The sequence below is a fragment of the Martes martes genome (genome assembly GCF_963455335.1).
Source record: "Martes martes genome assembly, chromosome: 4".
Lineage (NCBI taxonomy): Eukaryota > Metazoa > Chordata > Mammalia > Carnivora > Mustelidae > Martes > Martes martes.
In genome coordinates, this window is record NC_137891.1 from 98,603,581 (window position 1) to 98,624,131 (window position 20,551).

General features: G+C 54.6%; 1 protein-coding gene across 2 annotated transcripts in view; it reads right to left on the reverse strand.

Annotated features, from left to right (window-relative positions):
• Window positions 1-6,663: 6,663 nt before the first annotated feature.
• Window positions 6,664-20,551, reverse strand: part of SLC6A17 (solute carrier family 6 member 17) — a gene marked incomplete at both ends in the record, with an annotated part of 28,452 nt that continues 14,564 nt past the window's right edge. The window contains 6 exons of one of the 2 annotated variants that reach the window (XM_080799959.1): window positions 6,664-7,032; window positions 7,477-7,639; window positions 9,190-9,349; window positions 9,826-10,009; window positions 11,209-11,401; window positions 11,646-11,887. In XM_080799959.1, the coding sequence (XP_080656085.1) occupies window positions 6,664-7,032; window positions 7,477-7,639; window positions 9,190-9,349; window positions 9,826-10,009; window positions 11,209-11,401; window positions 11,646-11,887 (1,311 nt within the window). Of the gene's footprint in view, window positions 7,033-7,476; window positions 7,640-9,189; window positions 9,350-9,825; window positions 10,019-11,208; window positions 11,402-11,645; window positions 11,888-20,551 lie in introns of both variants that reach the window. The other variant, XM_080799958.1, reaches the window with a different exon arrangement.

A 20,551-nucleotide genomic window follows, 5' to 3' on the forward strand; every position in this document is an offset into this window, starting at 1 on the left:
GGCTCACAGTAAAGGCAGCCGTCGGCTGGGAGTTGGGCTGCGCCTTTCGACAGAACTGCCTCCAAACACACAGCTCCTCTAGCAGTCTCGGGGCAGTTGGACTTCCTACGTGGCGGCCGGGTTCCCCTAGAACCACTAGCCCTAGAATGCCAGGTACAATTGGCACGTCTTTTCCTAAGCTAGCCTCGGAAGCCAGATAGCATCACTTCTGCTGTGCTCTGTGGGTCCCGGAAGATGTTTACTCACCCAGATTCAAGGGGAGGAGCACAGACTCTACTTGAAGTATTAAAGGATTGGGGTCATTTTAAAAAAAAAGATTTTATTTATTTATTTGACAGAGAGAGAGAGCGCGCGCGCAAGCGCACAAGCAGGGGGTGGGAATCAGAGGGAGAAACAGGCACTGAGCAGGGAGCCCAGGGCTCGATACAGGGCTCGATGGGGGGCTCAATCCCAGGACCCCGGGATCATGACCTGAGCAAAAGGCAGATGCTTAACCGACTGAGCCACCCAGGTGCCCCCAAGGCCATTTTTTTTAAACCACCACATCCTGTGGTGTGTGGAATCCTTCAACCCTGACCCAAGCCCTTACAGGTGGGCTGAGGCTGTGGGGCTGGCTGTAGCTATTTTCTGGGGGGAGCAGGGCAGTGTGTAGGATCAGTGATACTCCGTTCTTTGGAAACGATGCCTTCTTGCCCCTCCTTTCTTAGTTTCTTTGGGTTTGGGGCTGAAACCGTCCTTTCTGAACGGCTCTGTGAGAATGGCTCATTGCACGGGTGATGGGACCCCCGGAATGAGACAGGCCCCCCCTGGACTTACTCCAGTTGCAAAAAGGAAGGAAGCAACTGTTTAATGAGTACTGTTGTATTCCAGTATGGAAAGAATTCTACACTGTATTCTAGGAGGTGTTCCAGAAGGAGTTCCTTTTTCCCTCACAGCAATCCCTGCGCAGAAGAGATCTGACTGCTATCCTCCGTTTACAGACTAGAAATGGAGGTCCAGGGGCTTGTGGCCTGCCCAGGTTCACACCGTCAGTGACAAAGCCATGATTCAAACCGAGGCATGCCACCTGCCCCAGGCAAACTCGGGGCAGAATGAGCTGTTCTCAGGTCTTCCCACATGCCTTCCTCCCTGTCTGCCCTGTCTTCCCACAGCCCCAGCTCAGACAGTCACCTCCCCATCAGAACAAACCTGTTCTGTGCCCCACTTTTGTGTCTGTAAGTTGATATCCCTCCAAGGAGAAAGCTCCCACCCAGATGTCAATGGTTGTAAATCCCTAGCACCCCATGATGGGCCTGGGACATGGGCTGCCACAAGTTCTGTGGCCGCCCTTTCCCATCGGCAAGAGGGGTCTATATGCCCTCCTGTTAACCCTGGGCAGATACTGTGATCATAGAACACAACAGAAGAGACACTGCATCATTTTCCAGGCCCTCACCTTAAGAAATTGGCAGCTCCCACTCTTATCTTTTGAAAGGGCCTCTCTGGACACCCTGAGCCATCACTTAAGAAGTCTGGCAACCCAGAGAGGCACTATGCTGGAGAAGCCGGGTGTGACACTCTTCTGGGGACAGTCCCAGCTGAGTTCATCGGGATGAATGTGAGTGAGGCTCCCTCGGCCCTCCAGACCAGCTTCTCTGCAGTTCAACACCACTGAGGGACCTCGGTTGCCACCAGAAGAGTCACTCAGATAAGCCCTGCCCGAATCTCTTACCCCCAAACCCACAAGATAGAATAAAATGGTTGCTTTAAGCCACTAAGATTTGGGGTAACTTGATAGATAGCAACACGCATAATCTCATCCAATTCATTCATTATACCTATTTTACAGACTAGGACATTTAAGCTCAGGGGGGTTAAATAACTTGCCCTAGGTCTCCCGGGAGGCAGGAAGTCCAGCTGGCATTTCAATTTGAACTTGGAGAGTCAGACTCCATAGCTCCTTCACACCCATTGCTTCTTAGTGGGTCTATGTGCACCTCCTGCGGGACGGGGGGGGTCGACATTTCAACCAAAAACCTTCCCTTCAAACAAATGACTGAATGAATTTACAAGGAGGGACATTTTCAGCACAGAGACTTTCAGGATTGAGAGGTACAGTGGGGTGGTTTGGAGTCTGGGGATGGTGGGGAGAGGTGTTTCCTTCAGAAAAGGACAACAGGACGATTTACTTATCTTTGTGCATCCATCACTGGCACGTGACCCGTCACCGTGGACGCTTAATATATGCTCGTTCAACAGTCAAACTAATCCACAAAGGCCGAAGTGCTGGAGTTGGAGAGAAGGGTAGAGTCCGAGGATCTGGAGGGAAAGGTTTTCCTGCCATCTGGTGGCTATTTCTGGAATGACACTGTTTTCTTCTAAAGCAGGAGAAGGAATAGGAGGGCTGCTTGGGGGACCTTGGCTGTACATGCTGTCCGGGGTGTGGGGGGAGGGGCGGGGGAAGGTGAGACAGCAGCATTCCAGACTGGAGTTGGGTGCGGTAGGGGGGGCCTTACCTTCCGCTGAAGTTTGCAAAAGATGAGAACTTAGAATGTGGCTCCCCGAGACCCCTCTAGCCCCCTGCCATCCCTCTCCTCTCTCCCAGCCCCCAGCTCTTCATCCCTAGGTGGGTTTCCACCTGCGCCCTTCCTTGCAGAGTGACAGGTACCACTCTTCCTGGCACTAAGGCAGGATTTACCCCACAAGACCCCACAAGCTCCAAGCACCTTTCTCATGTCAGACAGAGCCTCATTCTCCTCCCTTGGGAAAACCCGGAGCACAAAGCACCTCCCTTCGAAGCTGTTCATGTGAGATTTTGTGTGTGGAGGACTTGGACCCCAAAAAGGCCTGCTACAAGTGTGTGTGTTGTTCAACACCCAGGATGATTCTTAGGAAAATAAACATGCATCCCTCCTCATTGTCCCCGAACTCCTCAGCCAGCCAGCACCCACAACCCCACCGCAGTCCTCTCTGCCCCATACCATCCCACACTTGTCCTCCAGAGCTTCTGTTGGGATCTCTGGCCTTCCCATCCCCTCTCCCTGAGCCCGGAGGAGGTCAGAAAGACAGGAAGGGTTTGGTAAGAACAGACACTTTATTGTACACCATGGGGGGGGGGGTGAAGAGAGGAAGGAGGAAGGAGGGGATCTGGGGGTGACGATGCCTCATCCCCTCCCCTGGGTTCAGTGGTCTTCACCCAGGGCTCTGGCCAGTCATGGGGCACATGGACTTGAACTGTTCTAAACTTGTACCCGAACCAAAAGTGATACCGGCTGTATGTGCTTGGGTCTGTACAAAGCAGCGCTCGGGATGAGGAGGGACCCTGGGCCCTTCTTCCCCACCTCTGGTCGTTAGGCTCCAGTGAGGGGGCAGCAGGCCCCCAGTTTCAGGGCCTAGTGGATGCTCCGGGAGTCAAGTGTGTTCCAACCTGTTGTCTCTCCTCTTTTCCACCATGGGAGTACTCTAGTGGGAGGAGGGGGATGCAGCTGTGAGGAGGGGCTGGAGGGGAGCCCCTGCCCATAATACTGTAGGCTTGCTCAGGGCCCGGCACCATGCAGCTTCCAGCCCCCAGCCTCAGCCCATGGCAGGTGACTCAGGAAGCTTTCTCCCGGCACTAGGAGAGTGCAAGTCCCCTCAGATTTATTGCTGGAGGGCCGAGGCCCACCCCGCTGGTATCAGCTGCCCTCCCTGTCCATCCCCATCTGGATCTCAGGCTTCACGCTGCCTCAGTGGAAAGGGCTCCCTGAGCAAGAAGCTGGTGACTGGGGCTGGAGGACAGGAAGGGGCAGGGACCAGGGGACTCTTCCAGGCACGCCCCGCCCTGCCCTGCCCTGAGCCCGCTGTCCCCTGTGGGCACTGCTTGGACAGCACCAAAACCAGTAAGGGATGGGGACCCTGCATAGGGATGTAGGGGCCTGCCCCTCTCTGGCCCCCTCCTGCTCCTCCGGGGCATCTGGGGAGGGAACATACCTCATCAGATGCCCCACCTGTTCTTGACTCCCCCACAGGCGTCGCCTCACTCCCAGCTGCCCTGAGGAGTGAGGAGAGGAGTGTGCATCAGAAGCTCAGGGGAGGGGCAGCTGTTCCTTTCAGAACTCTTTCAGAACCATCTCAAGGACAAACGCGGGACAGAGGCGCTGCAAGCTGCTCTCCTGGGGTGTCACCATCTCAAGAAACCCAGTGCTTTTCCTCAGGATGAAGAGCTCAGGAGTTCAGGAGGAACAGGGAGAGGTTAGCTAGAAAACAGATTTAGGGGCTCTTCGGCCCAGAGCCCCTCCTTCCCTGCTTCTGGCATGCCCAGTCGTGTGAAGGCAATGAGTCCCCAGCACGAAACACCCGCCTTTCCCCACAGCACCCTGCCCTGCGGCCTTGCCTGACAGAGCTGGGAGGAGAAGGAGGCAGGGGTAGGGCAGTGTGGTCTTCAGGAACGTGGTGAACCCTGGGAATCACAAATCACCCTACACGCACCCACACCCACTTATGCACACACGCCACGCGCGCACACACACACACACACACACACGCACGAGCCAAGCTCCAGACCCTATGTCTAACACAACGGAGACACAGCCAGGACAGGGCCTGGCCTACGGCAGAAGGCTGCAAGCATTACCCAGCTCTTGCGATCCAAGCAGACGGCCCAGCTCCGCCGCCCCGATACAGACTGGCGGGCTGGGGCCTGGCCCAGCCACACGCTACAAAATTAAAAATATATCAAATATACAATGAAAATAGATCTGTACAGCACTGAGGATGAAAATAGTCCACGAGCCATGGCAGAATATGGGGTTTGTCAGTTAACCGCATTTACACCCACGTGTACAGATTGAATATACAATAGAAATAGACTAGAAGAGTATATATAGTACAGTGTCTCTCCCGGGGCCTTGCTTTTCCTGTTGCTAAATCTGCCGGGATTAGGCATGGGGCCAGGCAGGAGGCGTTAGGTGAGGGTGCCTCAGGCGGGATGTTGTCCCCCAAAGGCTCATGTCTTTGGGGAGACGTGGGTCTCCTTCTCCCCTCACACTCCAAAAGGACGGGTGTGGCTGGAGGGCTGGAAATGGGAGTAGTTGTGGGGGAGGGATGAGTCAAGGAAACGGCAGGGTGGGAGGAAGGACCCGCAGGGAAGGTAGGGGTGGGTGGATCAAGGGGCTAAGGGATGAAGGAGGGAACCCTGGGTCTTGTCTGTCTCTCCCCGTGCTGAGAACACGAGAAGAATTCAGGACCTTCCGTGAAGGTGCCCAGACCTAGCACTGTGGCCTGCAGCCACTCCACCCACCATGGCGCTCACAGATGGAGTTGGGCCGTCCTGGCCTGCCTGCCTGCCTGCGTGCCATCCATCCACGGCTGCGCACCATGCATGCGTCCCTCCACCAGGCCATTCATCGCTCTACAGACACGATTCGCCAGCCAGGCTCTGATCCTCCCAGCCTGAGCTCTGAGGGCAGCTCTCTTCTGGGGGAGGCCTTACGTCAGGGTGGGTGGGGTGCTGGGGGCGCTGGGCCCCAGAACAGAGACCCAGCCCTTCCCTTCGGCAGCCTCTAGTGTCCACAGCACTGTCTGCACCCTCCCCACCACGGGCTGGGCATCTTGGGGAAGGTTCCCAAGGTTATTTGCACAAGACGGGCACACCGCGCACAAGGAGAATAAGCGGCAGCCCAAAGGGGCAGTGAAATTATCCATCTTTCCCCAGGTGTGAGGTTTCCTGGGTATGAGCCCCTGAGCTCCAGGGACCCCCATTCCAGGAGAGAAGCTGCCGCAAGCGAGGAGGTTGGGCCCCAGGTAAGGGAATGTGCTTCACAATTGTGCTCCAAACTGTCTGAATTGTGCTGTGAACCATCAGGTGTGCTCTGGAAACCTCTCTGTGTACTGTCCCCTCCTCTCTCGAGGAAAGAGGCACAGGCCACAACTGTGGGCTCCCAGGTGGGGACAGAGAGGGCAGGCAAAGCCCGAGTGAAGGTGGGGAAGGGTCCCAAGCAATCACCACCCTCCCAGGCAGGATGTGACAGGACACACCCTGCCCCAGGCAGGGCCAAGGACATGGGAGATCCCACCCAGAGCCTCGGGCTGAGGGGGCCCCCATGCTTAGCCCCCTTCCGCTGCCAAGGCTGGCGCTCAAGGCAGAGCGTGCCATCTGCCTCGCAAAACAGAACTTGGGGACTTCTACAAGATTCCATCCCAAGGCTGAGCCCTGAGTCCTGGCACAATTGTCCCATCCCCAGTCTTAAATCAGCCCCTGGGATGCATCACCCCTAGGATAAATCAGTCAGCATCCTACCCCACTGGGTGCTTCTCATCAGCACAGAGGGATGGCCAGGACCTAAGACCTACAGGTGCCAGGTTACAGAGAGAGAGAAGGTGTGGGGTGCGACCCCTACGATGGCCACTTGCCATCTCTCCTGTGCTGGGAATCAGGGCTTCTGGACTGTTCGAGTTAGTCAGCTGCAGTTTGGTGAGAGGATCTCAGGAGGTTAGACGAGTTGGGAGCCTGCACTGGGGACAGAGTCTCTCCCAGCCCCTGCTCAGGTGTAGGGGGAAAGCTGGCTGGGACTGGGGTGGGGGATGAGGCAGGGCAGACCCCCTCTCCTTGGGCAGAGGGCCTGGCCTAAGAAGACGGGCCAGGTTGGGACGAGCGGGCTGGATGGGCGTGGGGGGGAGAGGCAGGCAGGGAGTGGGGGGCAGTGGTCACAGCTCCGACTCAGGGGTGCCGGCCAGGAGGTAGCTGCTTCCGTAGCGTCCATTGGGGTTCCCGCTGGTCTCCAGGGGGGACGTGCTGCCAGGCCCCAGGTAGGAGCGGTGAGTGGGCATGGGGGACGGCGCCTCACTGGGCACCTTGCTGAGGATGAAGCGGGTCTCATCGTTCTCCTCCAGGTTGGAGATGTCTTTCATCATGCGGCCTTTCTTATAGGACACGGAGAGGGTGTTGGAGCCGTCGGAGAGCAGGTGGAAGTGTCGCAGGACGAACACCACGGGGATGGGCAGGGTCGCCACGACGATGAGGGTTATCAGGAGCGCCATGGCCCAATTGGGGAAGTACAGGTAGCGTTCGGCTGCCTGGTGGGGGGGCAGGGATGAGGGCTGTGAGGAGCTCACCCTCCGGCACCTCCAGGCCGGTCTCTTCCTGCCCTCTCCCACCCCACCCCTTTCCATCCTGGCCAGGCCAGAGATGGAGGCCCTCACTGTCGCTCTTTGAGTTAGCTGGTCCCCTTGGTTAAGGGCCCGAGCTCCCCTGGGTCTCAGTTTCTACATCTGTAAAATGGGTGGGTGATTCTGCTCCACAGACATGGAGAGAGAACACGGGTGAGACCTGGACAAGTGTGTCAACCTTTCTGAGCCTCGGTCTCCCCATGTGTGCTAGGGGATAGTGCCACCTCTTTCTCCTGGCTCTTGTAAAGACAGAGGTCCTGGCAGGGCCTGGTACACAGCAGCTACCCTCTGAAGATTCATCTCTATTGCCTGTTGTATGAAAGTGACCCTGGGGTTTCAGGTCCCCCTCACCTCCTCCTTGATCCACGCACTGTACCCTGGGGGTGTGACCCCCAGCTGGATGACGCTGGCCGTGGTGAGCACAGCCATACACAGTGGAGACACGAACTTCCACATGTAGAAATAGAAGCGATAGGGTCGGAAGCCCAGCATCTCCGTTAGCTCCTGCATGAACCTGCCAGGAGCAGAGGGCCCAGCATTGGCATCCCCACTGCGCCTGCGCATTCCCCCACAACCGCCTCCTCCAGGAAAACTTTACTGACCAGTCCCTCCCTCCCAGCCATTCTTCACATCCGGGGCTCCCAGTTTATTATTTGGTGGCCTAGCTGGCCTCTGGGCAGGCTCTGGTGTCGCCTGCTAACCTCCTCTGAATACCTCACGTCACACCGCACCCAGGGATATGGTATAATCCGCGGGACACGCCGGGGCAGCGGGGCAGGCACCTGAGGACCTCTGCGGACACCATGCGCCCCGCCCCATTCACACTGGCCTGGGCCTGGTCTCCCTCTGCTGGAAAGAAGGTGACGTGCACTTCCGTAGAGTCCAGAGGCCCTGACTTGGGGGTTTCTAACCTCGGGGTCTGCGGGTGGGATAACCGTAGCCGCACGCTGTGTATGTATATGAATGTCATAAGAAAAAAATCATCTCTACTTGAATAACACCTAACTGAAGCCTCGCGTTTCTTTCTACTGTAAATGCAAACCACCACAGTGGTATTATCCATATCTGAGGCTTTGTCACCAGCTGATTTAATGACATATATCTCCCTATCCCATTACAACTGAACCTACCTACAAACGTCATTTATATTCATCACTATTTCACAATTACCGTTATTATTACCCTAGCGAAATCTTCTGACTTAATGCAGTAAAAATAACACATATACAAGAAAAAAACTGCACATACATTACTATACCAGATTTTAAACAGTATTTTTCCTATTTTTCAACTTAACTCGTTTCCTATAGAATCCTATCTATTTTATTTTGTCCACCTCAAAATAATATTCTGAGAAGGTGTGCAGGGTCTTCACCAGACAGCAGAAGAGTCAGAGCCCCTTCCAACCATGGCTCCCAGGGCTGCTCCTGACCGACCATTGGGCCCCACCTGCGTTCTTGTAGGAAGGAGATGTCTGTAGCCAAGGCCAAGAGAGAGCCTGATTCTGAGACCCGGTCCAGACATCAGGGGAGCCCCGGGCCTTGCAGAGAGAGTGGGAGGGGCCTGGCCCTGGGGGTTCCCAGGCTCACAGATTTATTAAATAAGGGACAAGGCCAGGGGCTGATGAGGAGTGTGGCTCTGCCCTAGCCTCAGGCCATGAAACCCAATCCTTCCTTACTCCTGACTTCCCTGACCCGACCTGACCCCACACTTCCGGCCCTAACCATGTCGCACACCCCTAGGTCGATCACCTGAAAACTGCCTCAGGCTGCTGAAGTTCCAGAATTTTTTGAGGGTGGAGCCCTCTTAGATACCCACTAAGTGCTCAACATAGTTAACAAAACTGAAGAGTTTTGGGTCTCAGGTAAGGGGGCTATGGTAATTTAAGGCAGTTTAGGGTCTCAGTTTCCCTGATGATCTCTGAGGGCACTCTCAGTTCTGACATTCTGTCTCTGTGATCTCCTGTCCCACTCAGAAGCAGCCCGGGGGAACGCGGCACTCTCCAGGGGGTCAGAAGAGGACAGACCCCTCCTCCCATCCCACCCTTCCCTGTGGCCCCCTTACTTCTTGGTTCCATAGATCCAGGCCACGGCGATGTTCTCAAGGATGACGATGACGGTCAGTGGCAGGGTGGCCGAGTAGTCATCAAACATAGTGACAAAGTAGTTTCCGGAGCGCTGGACGAACAACAGCCCCACGAAGAATGCAAAGACACAGCAGCCCACTACAGAGAGCCGGGAGGCCGGTGTGGGGGCACAGGCGCAGGGTAGGCGGGGCCCGGGGGGGTTAGGGGGGCACCCAGGCCCCTCCCTTCCCACCCCTCCTCCCTGAAGGCCTTCAAGGGGGGAGGGATCCGGTGCTGGGGTTCTGAGCTCCCACTCCTTTAGGAGAGATGGAACAGGTGCAGGCTGGCATGGGGAAGGACACCCCTGCCCAAGAGGATTCAGCAGGTCCTCAGAGAGAGGGGCAAATGACCCGAGGAAGAGGCCGCCCCCAGCTCAGCTGGGTCCAGATTCCCAGACAGCCTTCTCCTGGCTCTTGAGTGCTCTTCTCTGGGAGGCAAGCCAGGCTCCAACTGCATCCCAGTGAGGGCAGCGGGGAGCCTTCTCAGCATGGAGTCTGTCTAAGTCAGAGGCCTGTCCTGCTTGTCGTCCCTGAGGGCAGCCCACCGGGCCAGCGGGGGCTGCCAGGAGGAGTTACCTGTGAACATCTCTTTGGGCACCTTGAAGGTGTCGATGATGGGTGTGGTGATGCCAGCCATGGTCCCAATCATACTGCCCAGGCCCAGGTTGATAAGCATCAGGAAGAACATGACAGACCAGAACGGGGAGGCAGGGAAGTGCGTCATGGCCTCGGTGAAGGCGATGAAGGCCAGCCCTGTGCCCTGCACGGACTGGGGGTGGGGCACAGGGCAAGGGCTCAGTGAGGCCCATGCCACTCCTGGAAGCCCCTTGCCCTCTTATCTTTGCCCCCGGAGCTTTAAGAATAACTCTTCCCTCTTTCACAGGAATCCATGCCCTCGCCTAACTCCTCGTCTTTCTGCTAGTGGGTCTCAAACTTGGGTGAGTATCAGAATCCACCCTACCCCAGGGAGTAAGATACCAATTTAGAGGTTCACCTGTGGGATCTGGAAGCTTTGTACAGGGACCCCAGGTGATTCAGATGGAGATGCTCACATTTAGAAATAACGCCCCGCTTGAGACCTTCCTCCTCTAGGAAGTCTTCCCTGATTGCTCCACACACAACTACGGGAGCTCCCAGCCCTGAGCTCCAGACTTTCATAGAGTGGGCTCAGCCTCAGCTGCCTAATGGGACCACACTGGAACCTTTAGAACACCAATGCCTGGGTCTCATCCTGGAGACAGTGCTTTGATGGGTCTGGGGGTAGAGCTTGTATCTGGGTTTTATTAAGTCCCCAGGTGCCTCTAATGGGTAGCCGAGAGAGAGCCACTGTGTTAAAGCTTGGGCCCCTGCTCATGGGGCAAGTGACCACACACTGCCCACTGATGTCACTTCTCTGTTGTCCTGTAAGGACCCATGACGTGAAGGAACACCTCCCCCAACTGTATGAGTGTGTCTTTCTTGTCATTTGGCTCTTATCAAGGTCCTGTTGTATAAGAAAAACGGCTACCATCCTAGTATCCATAGCACTGGCCTGAGGGCCAGAGGGGGAGAGATAGCAGAGGGTAAACACTAATGAAAATGCTTATTTTCTGTGAGCCGTGTACAAAGACGGTCACAAGGACGTTACAGACAGCAATGACTCTCCTCCCCCCACTCAGAAACCCATTCGATGAATCTGAACGCCACTCTGTGCAATTCCTGTGATTTTGATGACAGATGTGTTTGCCTCATCTCCTCCTCGAGACAGCTTACCTCGGGGCAGGGGTTTAGCTGATCCCTTTCCTGTCTCCCTCCCTGGATCCCTAGTCCATCCTTGTTTCTCAAGCAAGTAAACGCGTCCCAGGCAGACTTCTGAGGCCTGCTTGAGAGCTCCAGGCACCTGAGTCCCATCTCTGGGTCCCATGTTCCCACATCTGCCTTCCTGCCGACCCCGGCCAGGAAGGGCAGCCTGTCCCACACCTTGTCCAGCTCGTCCTCCAGAAGGCAGGGGTCGAGGCCCAGGGAGGCAAAACGGTCCTCCTTCACGGCCCTGATGACTTTGTACATTTCCGTGTAGTCCTTGGCAGTCAGGTGCGAGAAGTTGACGTGCGGCGGGATGAGGTCCCGGCTCAGGACGTTGGTATGGAGGTACCCTAGGATTTTCTCGGCATTCCTGCGGCACAAAGCGGAGAGGGACAGGTAAAAAGGCTGGGGTGGGCACGGTCCTGGAGGCACCTCCCAGGCACCTAGGCAGGAACCCCCATAGGCCATCGATGGAGACACTTCTGAGCCTGAGCCTGGCTGGGATCCAGAGCTGGGGACAGAAAGAGCTCCACCACCGGGGGGAAAGGGACTCTGCATCTGTGGCCCGCCCACCCCACCTGGGTAAGACGGACAGGAGGAGAGAGGCCACCTACTCGACCACACACTTCTCGTTCATGATGTTGGCCTTGAAGCCCAGCACGGCAAACACCACGAGCGTGGCCAGCACCGAGGTGAAGAAGTTAATGAAGGACACCAGCGCGGCGTCGAAGTGGCAGTTGTTGTCTTGCTTGTTGTAGCTAGAGAAGGCGATGACGCCCCCGAAGCCCAGACCCAGGGCGAAGAAGACCTGGGTGGCCGCCTCCCTCCATACCTGGGGGTCCAGCATCTTGTCCAGCTGTGGGGGGGAGGACCAGAGACACACAGATAACGGTTTCCTGCCACACCCCTTTCCACATGGCAGAGTGCGAAAGCTGGGGCTGCGTGAACTTGGCCATCCTCCACACCCCTCTGAGCTTCGGTTTCCCCATGTGCAGAACACTGGTAATGGGAGTATCGACTTCAGAGGATGGTTGTGACGCTTAAGATCAAATAAATGCTATGTGCTTACTCAGTAACTTCTCAGTCAATTTTAACTGCCATCTTTGCTTACCTTGGAGCTATTATACTGAGGAATAACTTCAGGGCCATTAGGTATGAGGCCTGGTGCACAACTCCAGGGAGTGCCATTCACTTGAATAGTGCCTCCTAGAGTTGTGCAGTGTACAGCCTGCACAACGGTACCAGAGCACTAAGAACATCAATATTTCCCTGATACCTCCCCTCCACTTCAAACCATGAGAAAGGACACCAACTTCTCCCTCCTGCCCACCTGACCTCCCTTTCCCCGGGGGAGTGGGGGGAAAGGCCAATGTTCATTCATACACATTGACATACTCTAGGTCACAAAAGTCCCCTTCCCCCTTCCCACCCACCCAACTTGAAACACAGAACCCAGATACTTCTGGAGAGGGGAAGCCCCCGCCTGACCCTCTATGTGTCCTCAGACCTGACAGAACCCCGAACCACACCAGCATGTAGAGAGCAGGGGACAATTCCCAAAGTGCTTTTAGTATCCATTTTCCTTTTGCTCTTTGCTCCTCAAAGCAGGGACCATGGCTTGGACCCAGCACAGAGCTGTCCAGTCAGACAGACCCAGGTCTAAACCTGACTCCCATCTCTAAATAGCCAACAAGGCTTAGGAAAATGACAGTGCCTATTTGATGAGGCTCAGTTTTCCCATCTGAAAATGGGAATAATAATACCACGTCCCTCCCACAGTGATTGTGAGGATCAGATGTGGCAGCAACAAGTAAACCCAGAACATAAATAGCAAAATGAATCCTGCCGAAGTTCCTCTGACCTAGTCGGGACAGGTTTCTTTGGTGAGGAGCAGGAATTATTATTCACATTTCGAGAAAGAGTGAACAGAGACTCCCAAGATGGAAATTCCTTGCTCCCAGTGACAGAGCTGGTTGCTGGGACAGAGGAGTTGCTCAAGCACAGGTGGTCTGATGTGGCCCACGACACCATCCTACACCATCCCCTGATGCCTCTACTCCTCTGAGCATTGTCCCTGGACCTCTGCAGCTGAGGTCCACCCGTGTGACAGACCAGGGAGGTGAGGAGGCGCTAGACAGCTTGCCATCGCTGCAGGCACCAGCCCTACCTGGTCTTGGTCTACCTCCCCTCGCTGAGTGCCCGAGGCTCAGTTCTTCCTCGTGTGCACACTGAGGCATTGGACTTGAAGCTCTGTTACAGCTCTAACATCCACGACAGAGACCTACCTGCCTGCCACCTCAGCAGCTCCCTGGGTCTATGTGAGCACTTGGAGTCCCTCCACTAGCTGAGAGGGTGTTGGCAAGCTTGGGGGGGTGGTGGTGCGGCTGGGGGAGGAGCTGCAGGCTGATGGGGAAGAGGAGGACAATGGTAGTAGAGACTTTAGGATCAGTATGCCAATGGAGCCTTGGCCCACAAGCATGTGTGTTCTAGGGGAGATTAGGTCCCCCACCTCGCACAAAATAAAGTCATCTCTGGTTCACCAAGAAAGCCCAGAAGCCAAGCTTTAAGGAGCTACGAGCCCCTGACATCCATGAGCAGGCGACACTCCCCCCTGTCCCTCCCACTCTCTGCAGCCTTAGTAGTACCATGTGGCCTCCCTGTGACTACACCTCATCCATGCAACACTGAGCACCTGCTGTGGGTCAGGCCCGGGGCTAGGTGATGGGGAGCCATGGAGAGCAAGCACAGGCAAGGTCCAGCTCCTATGGAGCTGACATTCTAATGGGAGAGACAGCCATTGTCAAGTGACTCTGCAAACAGAAGCTGAGTCGCAAGTAGGACAGGGGCCATGCAGGCCAGGTACCCAATGCTCGGAGAGCCTGTAGAAGGGGGCCTTGAGCCAGGCAGGAAGGCAGGGCAGGCTTCCCCAGGATGAGGGGATCCTTGAGTGACATCTGAGAGTATGAAAGCAAGGCTAAGAGGGGAGGAAAAGCATACCAGCAGAGGGAACAGTGTGTGCAGAGACTTGGAGTCAAGGCAGAAAGAGGAGGGCATGTGAAAGTTAGGGGAAGAGGCCAGGCTGCCTGAAGCTGCGAGGACAAGGCGGTAGAGGTAGAGGTGAGGTGGGGGGTAGGGGGCAGAGGAGTCGGATCAGAGGTCCTGTAGGGATCCTAAGTGGAGGAATCCTAAGAAAGCACTTAATATGGGAAAACCACTAAGGGATGGGGTGGAGGAAGGAAGCAACCAAACCATCCTTAGCCACAGACTGGAGATGGAGGGATGCTGGAGGGTCAGATGCCAAGGGGACAGCCACGCTTCTGGCTCACGTACCTGGCAGGGTGCAGACAGAGTCCGAGAAGAAGGGAAAGATCTTGATGGGGTTGGAACAGGGAAGATCAAGGCATTCGCTGCAGAAATGTTGAATTTAATGTGTCTCTACGCTATCTAAGAGGAGATGTCTAGTGAGCAGGCAGACAAGTGGGTCTGATGGCCAGAGCGAGGTGGAGCCAGAGATATAACCTGGGAGGAGCAGGTGTGCCGGGAGGAACCCCAACTGTGGAGTCGTGAGAAGAGGCAAGCCAGGCAACAACTCCAGGTTCAGTGCAGGGAGGGAGAGGAGGTACAGCAGGCCAGACAGGAGGAGGAGCAAGAGAGGGCTGGATCCAGAGGCCACAGGAAGAAAGCAGGGCTGGGAGGGGGAGAGGCCCATGCTACTCAGAGAAATATACCGGGGTGAGCCTGTCCCTGGTGGGCTGGGTCGGAGCTGATGGGGCCAGAGTCAGGTAGGGGCCGGGAGAGCTGAGAAGCAGAGGGGAAGAAATGAAGGTAACGTGGATAATCAACTCCTTGGAAAGCTCGTCTTGGAACAGGAGGAGAAAGACAGCAGGTTCAGGCAGAGGCTATGAAATCAGTGAGTTGATTTTTTATCTGTTGTCTCCTTTTTGTCTTTAATGCAGTGACTTGATGATAGGTAAAGGCGGAGGGCGGGGATTTAGAGGGTCGGGGAGCTATCTCCCCTCGGAGACCTGGAGCTGCTCACGGAGGGACTAGGACAAGAGAACGGGATGCGGCAGGCAGGTACAGACCGGTTTGGACGTTCTGGGTCTGTGAGCGAGTTTCTGTCTCGGTGGTTCCTGTTCACCCCGGAAAGCAGGAGGCCAAATCATCTGTTTGGGGTGAGGTCAGGACATGCAGACAGGTGGAAGAGGTTGAAAATGGTCACAGTGAAGCAGGGAGAATGAGATGCCAGGGAGATGGGGTAGGGTTAGCCCACATTGTTGAGGGTCCCCTGTGCTTGAAATGGCATCTTTACAAAAGTAGGACAGGCCCACATTTCTTTATCTAAAAGCCCTGAGGCCAGACTGGTTGTGGAATTTGGGCTCTTGTTCCTAATTCTATTTTAGAAAGGTAATGTGGTACGTATGCCGCATAATTACATAACACCCCCGGCGGGGTCTGGGGCTGCACCCCATAATCAAACACATCAGTATTTCTGTAGCAGAATATGAATATTCACACCAAGTGAATCAATAAAGACTATAAATAGCCTCACATCTGTTCAGGTCACTTTGCCGCCAAACGAGTTCCAGGAGAAAGAAAAAACAACTTTTGTTTTCCGGGGCTATTTGGATTTTGGCATTGTGAGTAAGGACACAGGGGCCTATACAGAAATTCGAAGATTATTTTTAAAAGGAGAACAAAGTCATCGTTGTCCCACTGGGAAAGGCCTCTGTATCTTCCCTCTCCTGGGTGGGTTCTTAAATGATCCTCCCAGAAAGTTCTGGAAATTACTTGCACCTGGAGGGCAATGATGCTCACAAATGTCAGTCATGTCAGCTTTACCAATCGGCTGGAACCTGGGCACCTCCCTCAGGCTAGAAACCTAGACCTAAAGGCTAGACTCTGGGTGGTCCGGTGAGTTCCAAGCAGGAGGAAGCACAAGACTTTGTAAGAGAGGGTAGATTGAGACGGACACAGCCCTGGTCATCCCCCTTGCATGGGGAAACATCCTTGATGGTTGTGTCTGCCAGAAAATCTTTTCCCACTCATTGTCCCTATCTCTAAAGGCAGTGAACCTACTCTTCGAAAGCACAGCAGTCTCCGACCTCTAGCCTTTGCCCAGGCTGTTCCCTCTGCCTGGAATTCCCTTCCTCCTACTCACATTGTGGTGAAACTCCCATTTATTTCTCAAAACCCAGCACAAATATCACCTCCTCCCTGAAGCCTTTCCTGATGCCTCTGGCAGAGGTTGTCATGGTCGTTGGGCTCTTGCCGCTCTGGTCCACACCTGCATCTCAGGTTCATATGTCTGCCTTCTTCTCAACACTTTGTGTTTCTGAGTGTGTAAGCAGTGTCTGGTACACGAAAGACAAGGAGAAGAGTGGAGGGCGAGAGAGACAAGGCTGTCTCCTCAAGCTGAGCTGAGCGGGAAGGACCAAACCAGGCACTGCGAAATTGTCCTGGCCTTTTTGTGTGAGGATGCAGGCTTCTAGGACAAGAAGATCCTTATGGCTTTAAACTTCTGCTTTTTAAAGCACGGCTATTTTAATGTTGGCTTCCTTTCCTTTTCTCTTGCTTTCCTACCTCCCCCTTCCCCGCCCCCCTCCTCCTCCTCCTCTTCTTCATCTCCTTCTGGTGATTATTTCATTTTTCATCTATATCAATCATTACTAAAGTTTTTACAGAAGGATCTGGATCATCTGTGAGACCCAGACATGTCATTGTTAGGATTTTTATCACTCCCTGAAGCTAAAAATAAGACATGGGTGAACTCCTAGGCCCAGCCACTGTTCAAGGCCAACCTCCACCAACATCGCCAGCCCCCCTAGGAGGCTGCCATAATCAGACTGCATCATCTGAGCTCACCCTCCAACATGGGGGACAGACTCCCTAAGGACAGGATAGGAATATCTTACATAATGTCATGATTTAGAATGGGAATAAAAATTATTTGTATGTTAAGACTGTATTTGCTGATCTTTCCTCATTTTTAAAAATTACAGAACAGTTACTATAAAATGCACAAAAGCGGAGAGGATAGTATAATGAACCCACATGTACCCATCACTCATTTTCAGCAACAACCAACATAGGGCCTATCTGGTCTCCTCTGCACCCCCAACCTCCAGCCCTAGATTATTTTGAGGAAAATCGGTGGATCCAAATCTACTGTTAATGAGGCCCCCGGAAAGAACCTGACAGTGCCAAAATTTGACCTTCGAGGAGAAAAGTGCCCCATGTGAGCCTGGGCACCCCTCTCAATGGGGCTTGGAGGGGCTCTCTTGCTGATGGAGATGACCAGATCTCCATGACCATCTGGGGGTAAAGTGAGTCAGTCACCTTTAGGATTCAATGCCTGTAGTTGTTTGAATTTAAAGGGGCTCTATCAGGATTTCTGAGATGTTAGTGCATAATTCCAACAAGGTCCTAGGGGTGCCTGGGTGGCTCAGTTTGTTAAGTGTCTGCCTTTAGCTCAGATCATGATCTCAGAGTCCTGGGATCGAGTCCCAAATCAGGCTCCCTGCTCCCCACTGGGAGTCTGCTTCTCCCTCTCCCCTCTGCTCTTGTTCTTTCTCTCAAATAAAAAATGAAAAGAAAACAAAGGGGATCTATGAGGATTTCTGGGGTGCTGGCACATAGTTTTAACAAGGTCCTGATCATAGTGTCCAAGAGGCTGAACTCATGGCCAGACCTCAGGAAGCCCAATGTCCTTGCCAAACGTCAGGATGTGACTGCAAGAGGGGAGGTGGGAAACGGGCTCTCCCCACCAAAGACAAGGATTGCACCCTCCTCAGTGTCGAGCGGGAAGAGCAGGGGGTGGGGGGCAGATGCCCTGAAACACAGCAAGGGCTTCCTGCCACCTCCTTGGCACAACGGCTGAGTCACTTCCTCACACAGAGAACAAGGTGTTTCACGCACTTGACTCAGCGGCACGAAGATGGTTTCGGAATCCACAAGCAGCTCCCCAGCTCCTGGCCTGACCCAGTGCATGACCAGAGCCCACGCCCTTGCTTCTCAGCCCTGCCGGGCCCCTGCCGGTGCACGAGACACCAGATGGCACTGGAGCACCAGGTTCCCACCACCCAAGAACAGTGTCACCTTCACGAGGGAAAGAATAATAATCACTAGGGCTTCCCATGCACTCTCTGCACACCGGGAGCAGCCCTCCATGCTCTCCCGAGAAGGCTGTCAGGGAACTACTGTGGTTCGCCCCATCTCGCAGCTGAGGAAAACGGAGTGAGTTCCCCAGGGATCTTGCCCTCGAACCACGGACCATGGAGTGATGAGCTGGGACCAGAACCAGCCAGTCTGGCTCCAGAGCCCACCCTCTGGCAACAAGCTTGGCCTGTTTTGGTCATCCTTTCTAGAAGCCCTCCTCTACTCATGGGGGTCAAGGTCACTGCCCTCTGCCCTTGGGCCTTCAGTGCCTCCTGTCCACACCGGAGATGTCCACCACCCTGCCCCAGGCTCAACACCACTTCATCGTGCTGAGTTGGGGACCCACAGAGTTCTAGGGCTTCTGGAACTCACAGCCCATCATCCCTCAAATCCCCTGTCTCCACCCTTCCCTGGATGGTCCTCCTTGCTCTGACGTGGTGGTTCTCCAGCCTGGCTGCACCTCAGAACCTCTGGGAGCTTTTAATAGGTACTGCAAACTGGATACCACGCCCCGTGATCCCGATTAACCGGTCTGCTGGCTGGTGTCTGATTGGTCAAGGGTGGGCCTGAGGCCAAGGCTTCCCCTACAGCCCCCTGGGGTAAAGGCTGTTCTCACACGTGCCCATGCTGCCCTCAGGCCTGGAGGTGGGCAGGGTGCCGCCCCTCCCTCCAGGTCATCATTGCTATCCCAAGGTTTTCTCTCTCTGTCCCGCTCTACTGCCATCAGAATTCTCGGTTCCTTCAGCTCCTCCCTTCCACCAGTCCTATCCTTCACCCCACTCCTAGGGTCATTCCATAGCCTGTGTCATATCTGAGAGCTATGCTCCAACTAGGACCTCAACGTTAAGGACCCTGAATCCCCAAGCACCCCATCTTTCCAGCTCACTCGTTCTAGTATTTTTTAAAAAGATTTTATTTATTTATTTGACAGAGATCACAAATAAGCAGAGAGGCAGGCAGAGGGAGAGAGGGGGAAGCAGGCTCCCTGCTGAGCAAGAGAGCCTGATGTGGGGCTCAATCCCAGGACCCTGAGATCATGACCCGAGCCAAAGGCAGAGGCTTAACCCACTGAGCCACTGAGGTGCCCCATTCTTCTAATATCTTGATTCCAAAATTCTCCGGCCTCCCTGGGACCCACCTACGTTTCACTCCCCCCACCCTGTGTGTAGCCTAGTTAATGGGCTTAGTCAATGGCCCATCCCTTGGCTACTCGCTTGCTACCTTAACCTTCTTAACTCCCCAGCCACCTCCCTCCATGGCTGTCCATTGTCATTGCCTCCTGACCCTGGCCCAACCCCCACCGACCCCCAGCAGCTAAGCCCAGCTGGAGAAATCACACAGCGCACACCTTGGGACCTTGGACGGGTTATTCAACCTTTCTGTGTGTCAGTTTCCCCACACGAAAAATGGCAAGAATAACCTCTGCCTCCAGTGTCATTATGAGCATTAAATGAGCTGATATATGTCAGGTGCGGGTAACAGTGCCCGGCACCCAGTGAGCACCGTCCACTGTAAATCACGGGATTATTCTAAGTAGCCCCTCACTGTGGGAACTGGCATGCTTTCCAGAGTGTGAACCAGGAGGAACTGTCCAGCTTGGAACCGGAGAAATGTTAGTGGTGCCATGCTGGCTGACTGCACCTCACACCCATGACCCTGACTGCCAGGGAGCCCCCCCCCTCCACTGTGCTGCACGCCTTCCCCATCCCCTGCCCCGGCGCCTCACACTCACCCTTCCTTAGGCTCCCACCACCCCTCCACCATTCAGACTCTCAACTGATGCCCTCGCTTCCTCCTTCCCAGACAAAACGATACACTCCCCCACTTCCTCCAGCTGGGCAGCGGGTCCCACCTCTCCCGCTCATTCGAGCATTCTGGTTCCCTCCACCCAAGAGCATTGATTTCCCACTCTGTGCTGGATTTTCAAAAAGTGTACAATTTAACGGTTCTCAGCGTATCACAGAGTTGGGCAGCCATCGCCACAACCAATTTTAGAACTTCTTCACACCCCGAAAAGAAAGCCCATACGCATTAACGGTCATTCCCATTCCTCCTCCAACCTCCCCCCAAACCCAGCCCTAAGCAACCCCTAGTCTGCTTCCTGTCTCTACAGATTTGCCTATTCCGGACATTTCACGTAAATGGAATCACACGATACGTGGTCTCTGGCGACTGGCTTCTTTCACTTAGCCTGATGTGTTCAGGGTTCACCTGTGTTGTAGCAGGTGCCAGTACATCATTCCCACTTACGGCCTAATCACATTCCATCCAATAAACACACCCCTCTTGATTTTTCCATTCATCTGTTCACAGACATTGGAACTGCTTCTCCTTTTTGGCTCTTCTGAACAATGCTGCCAGA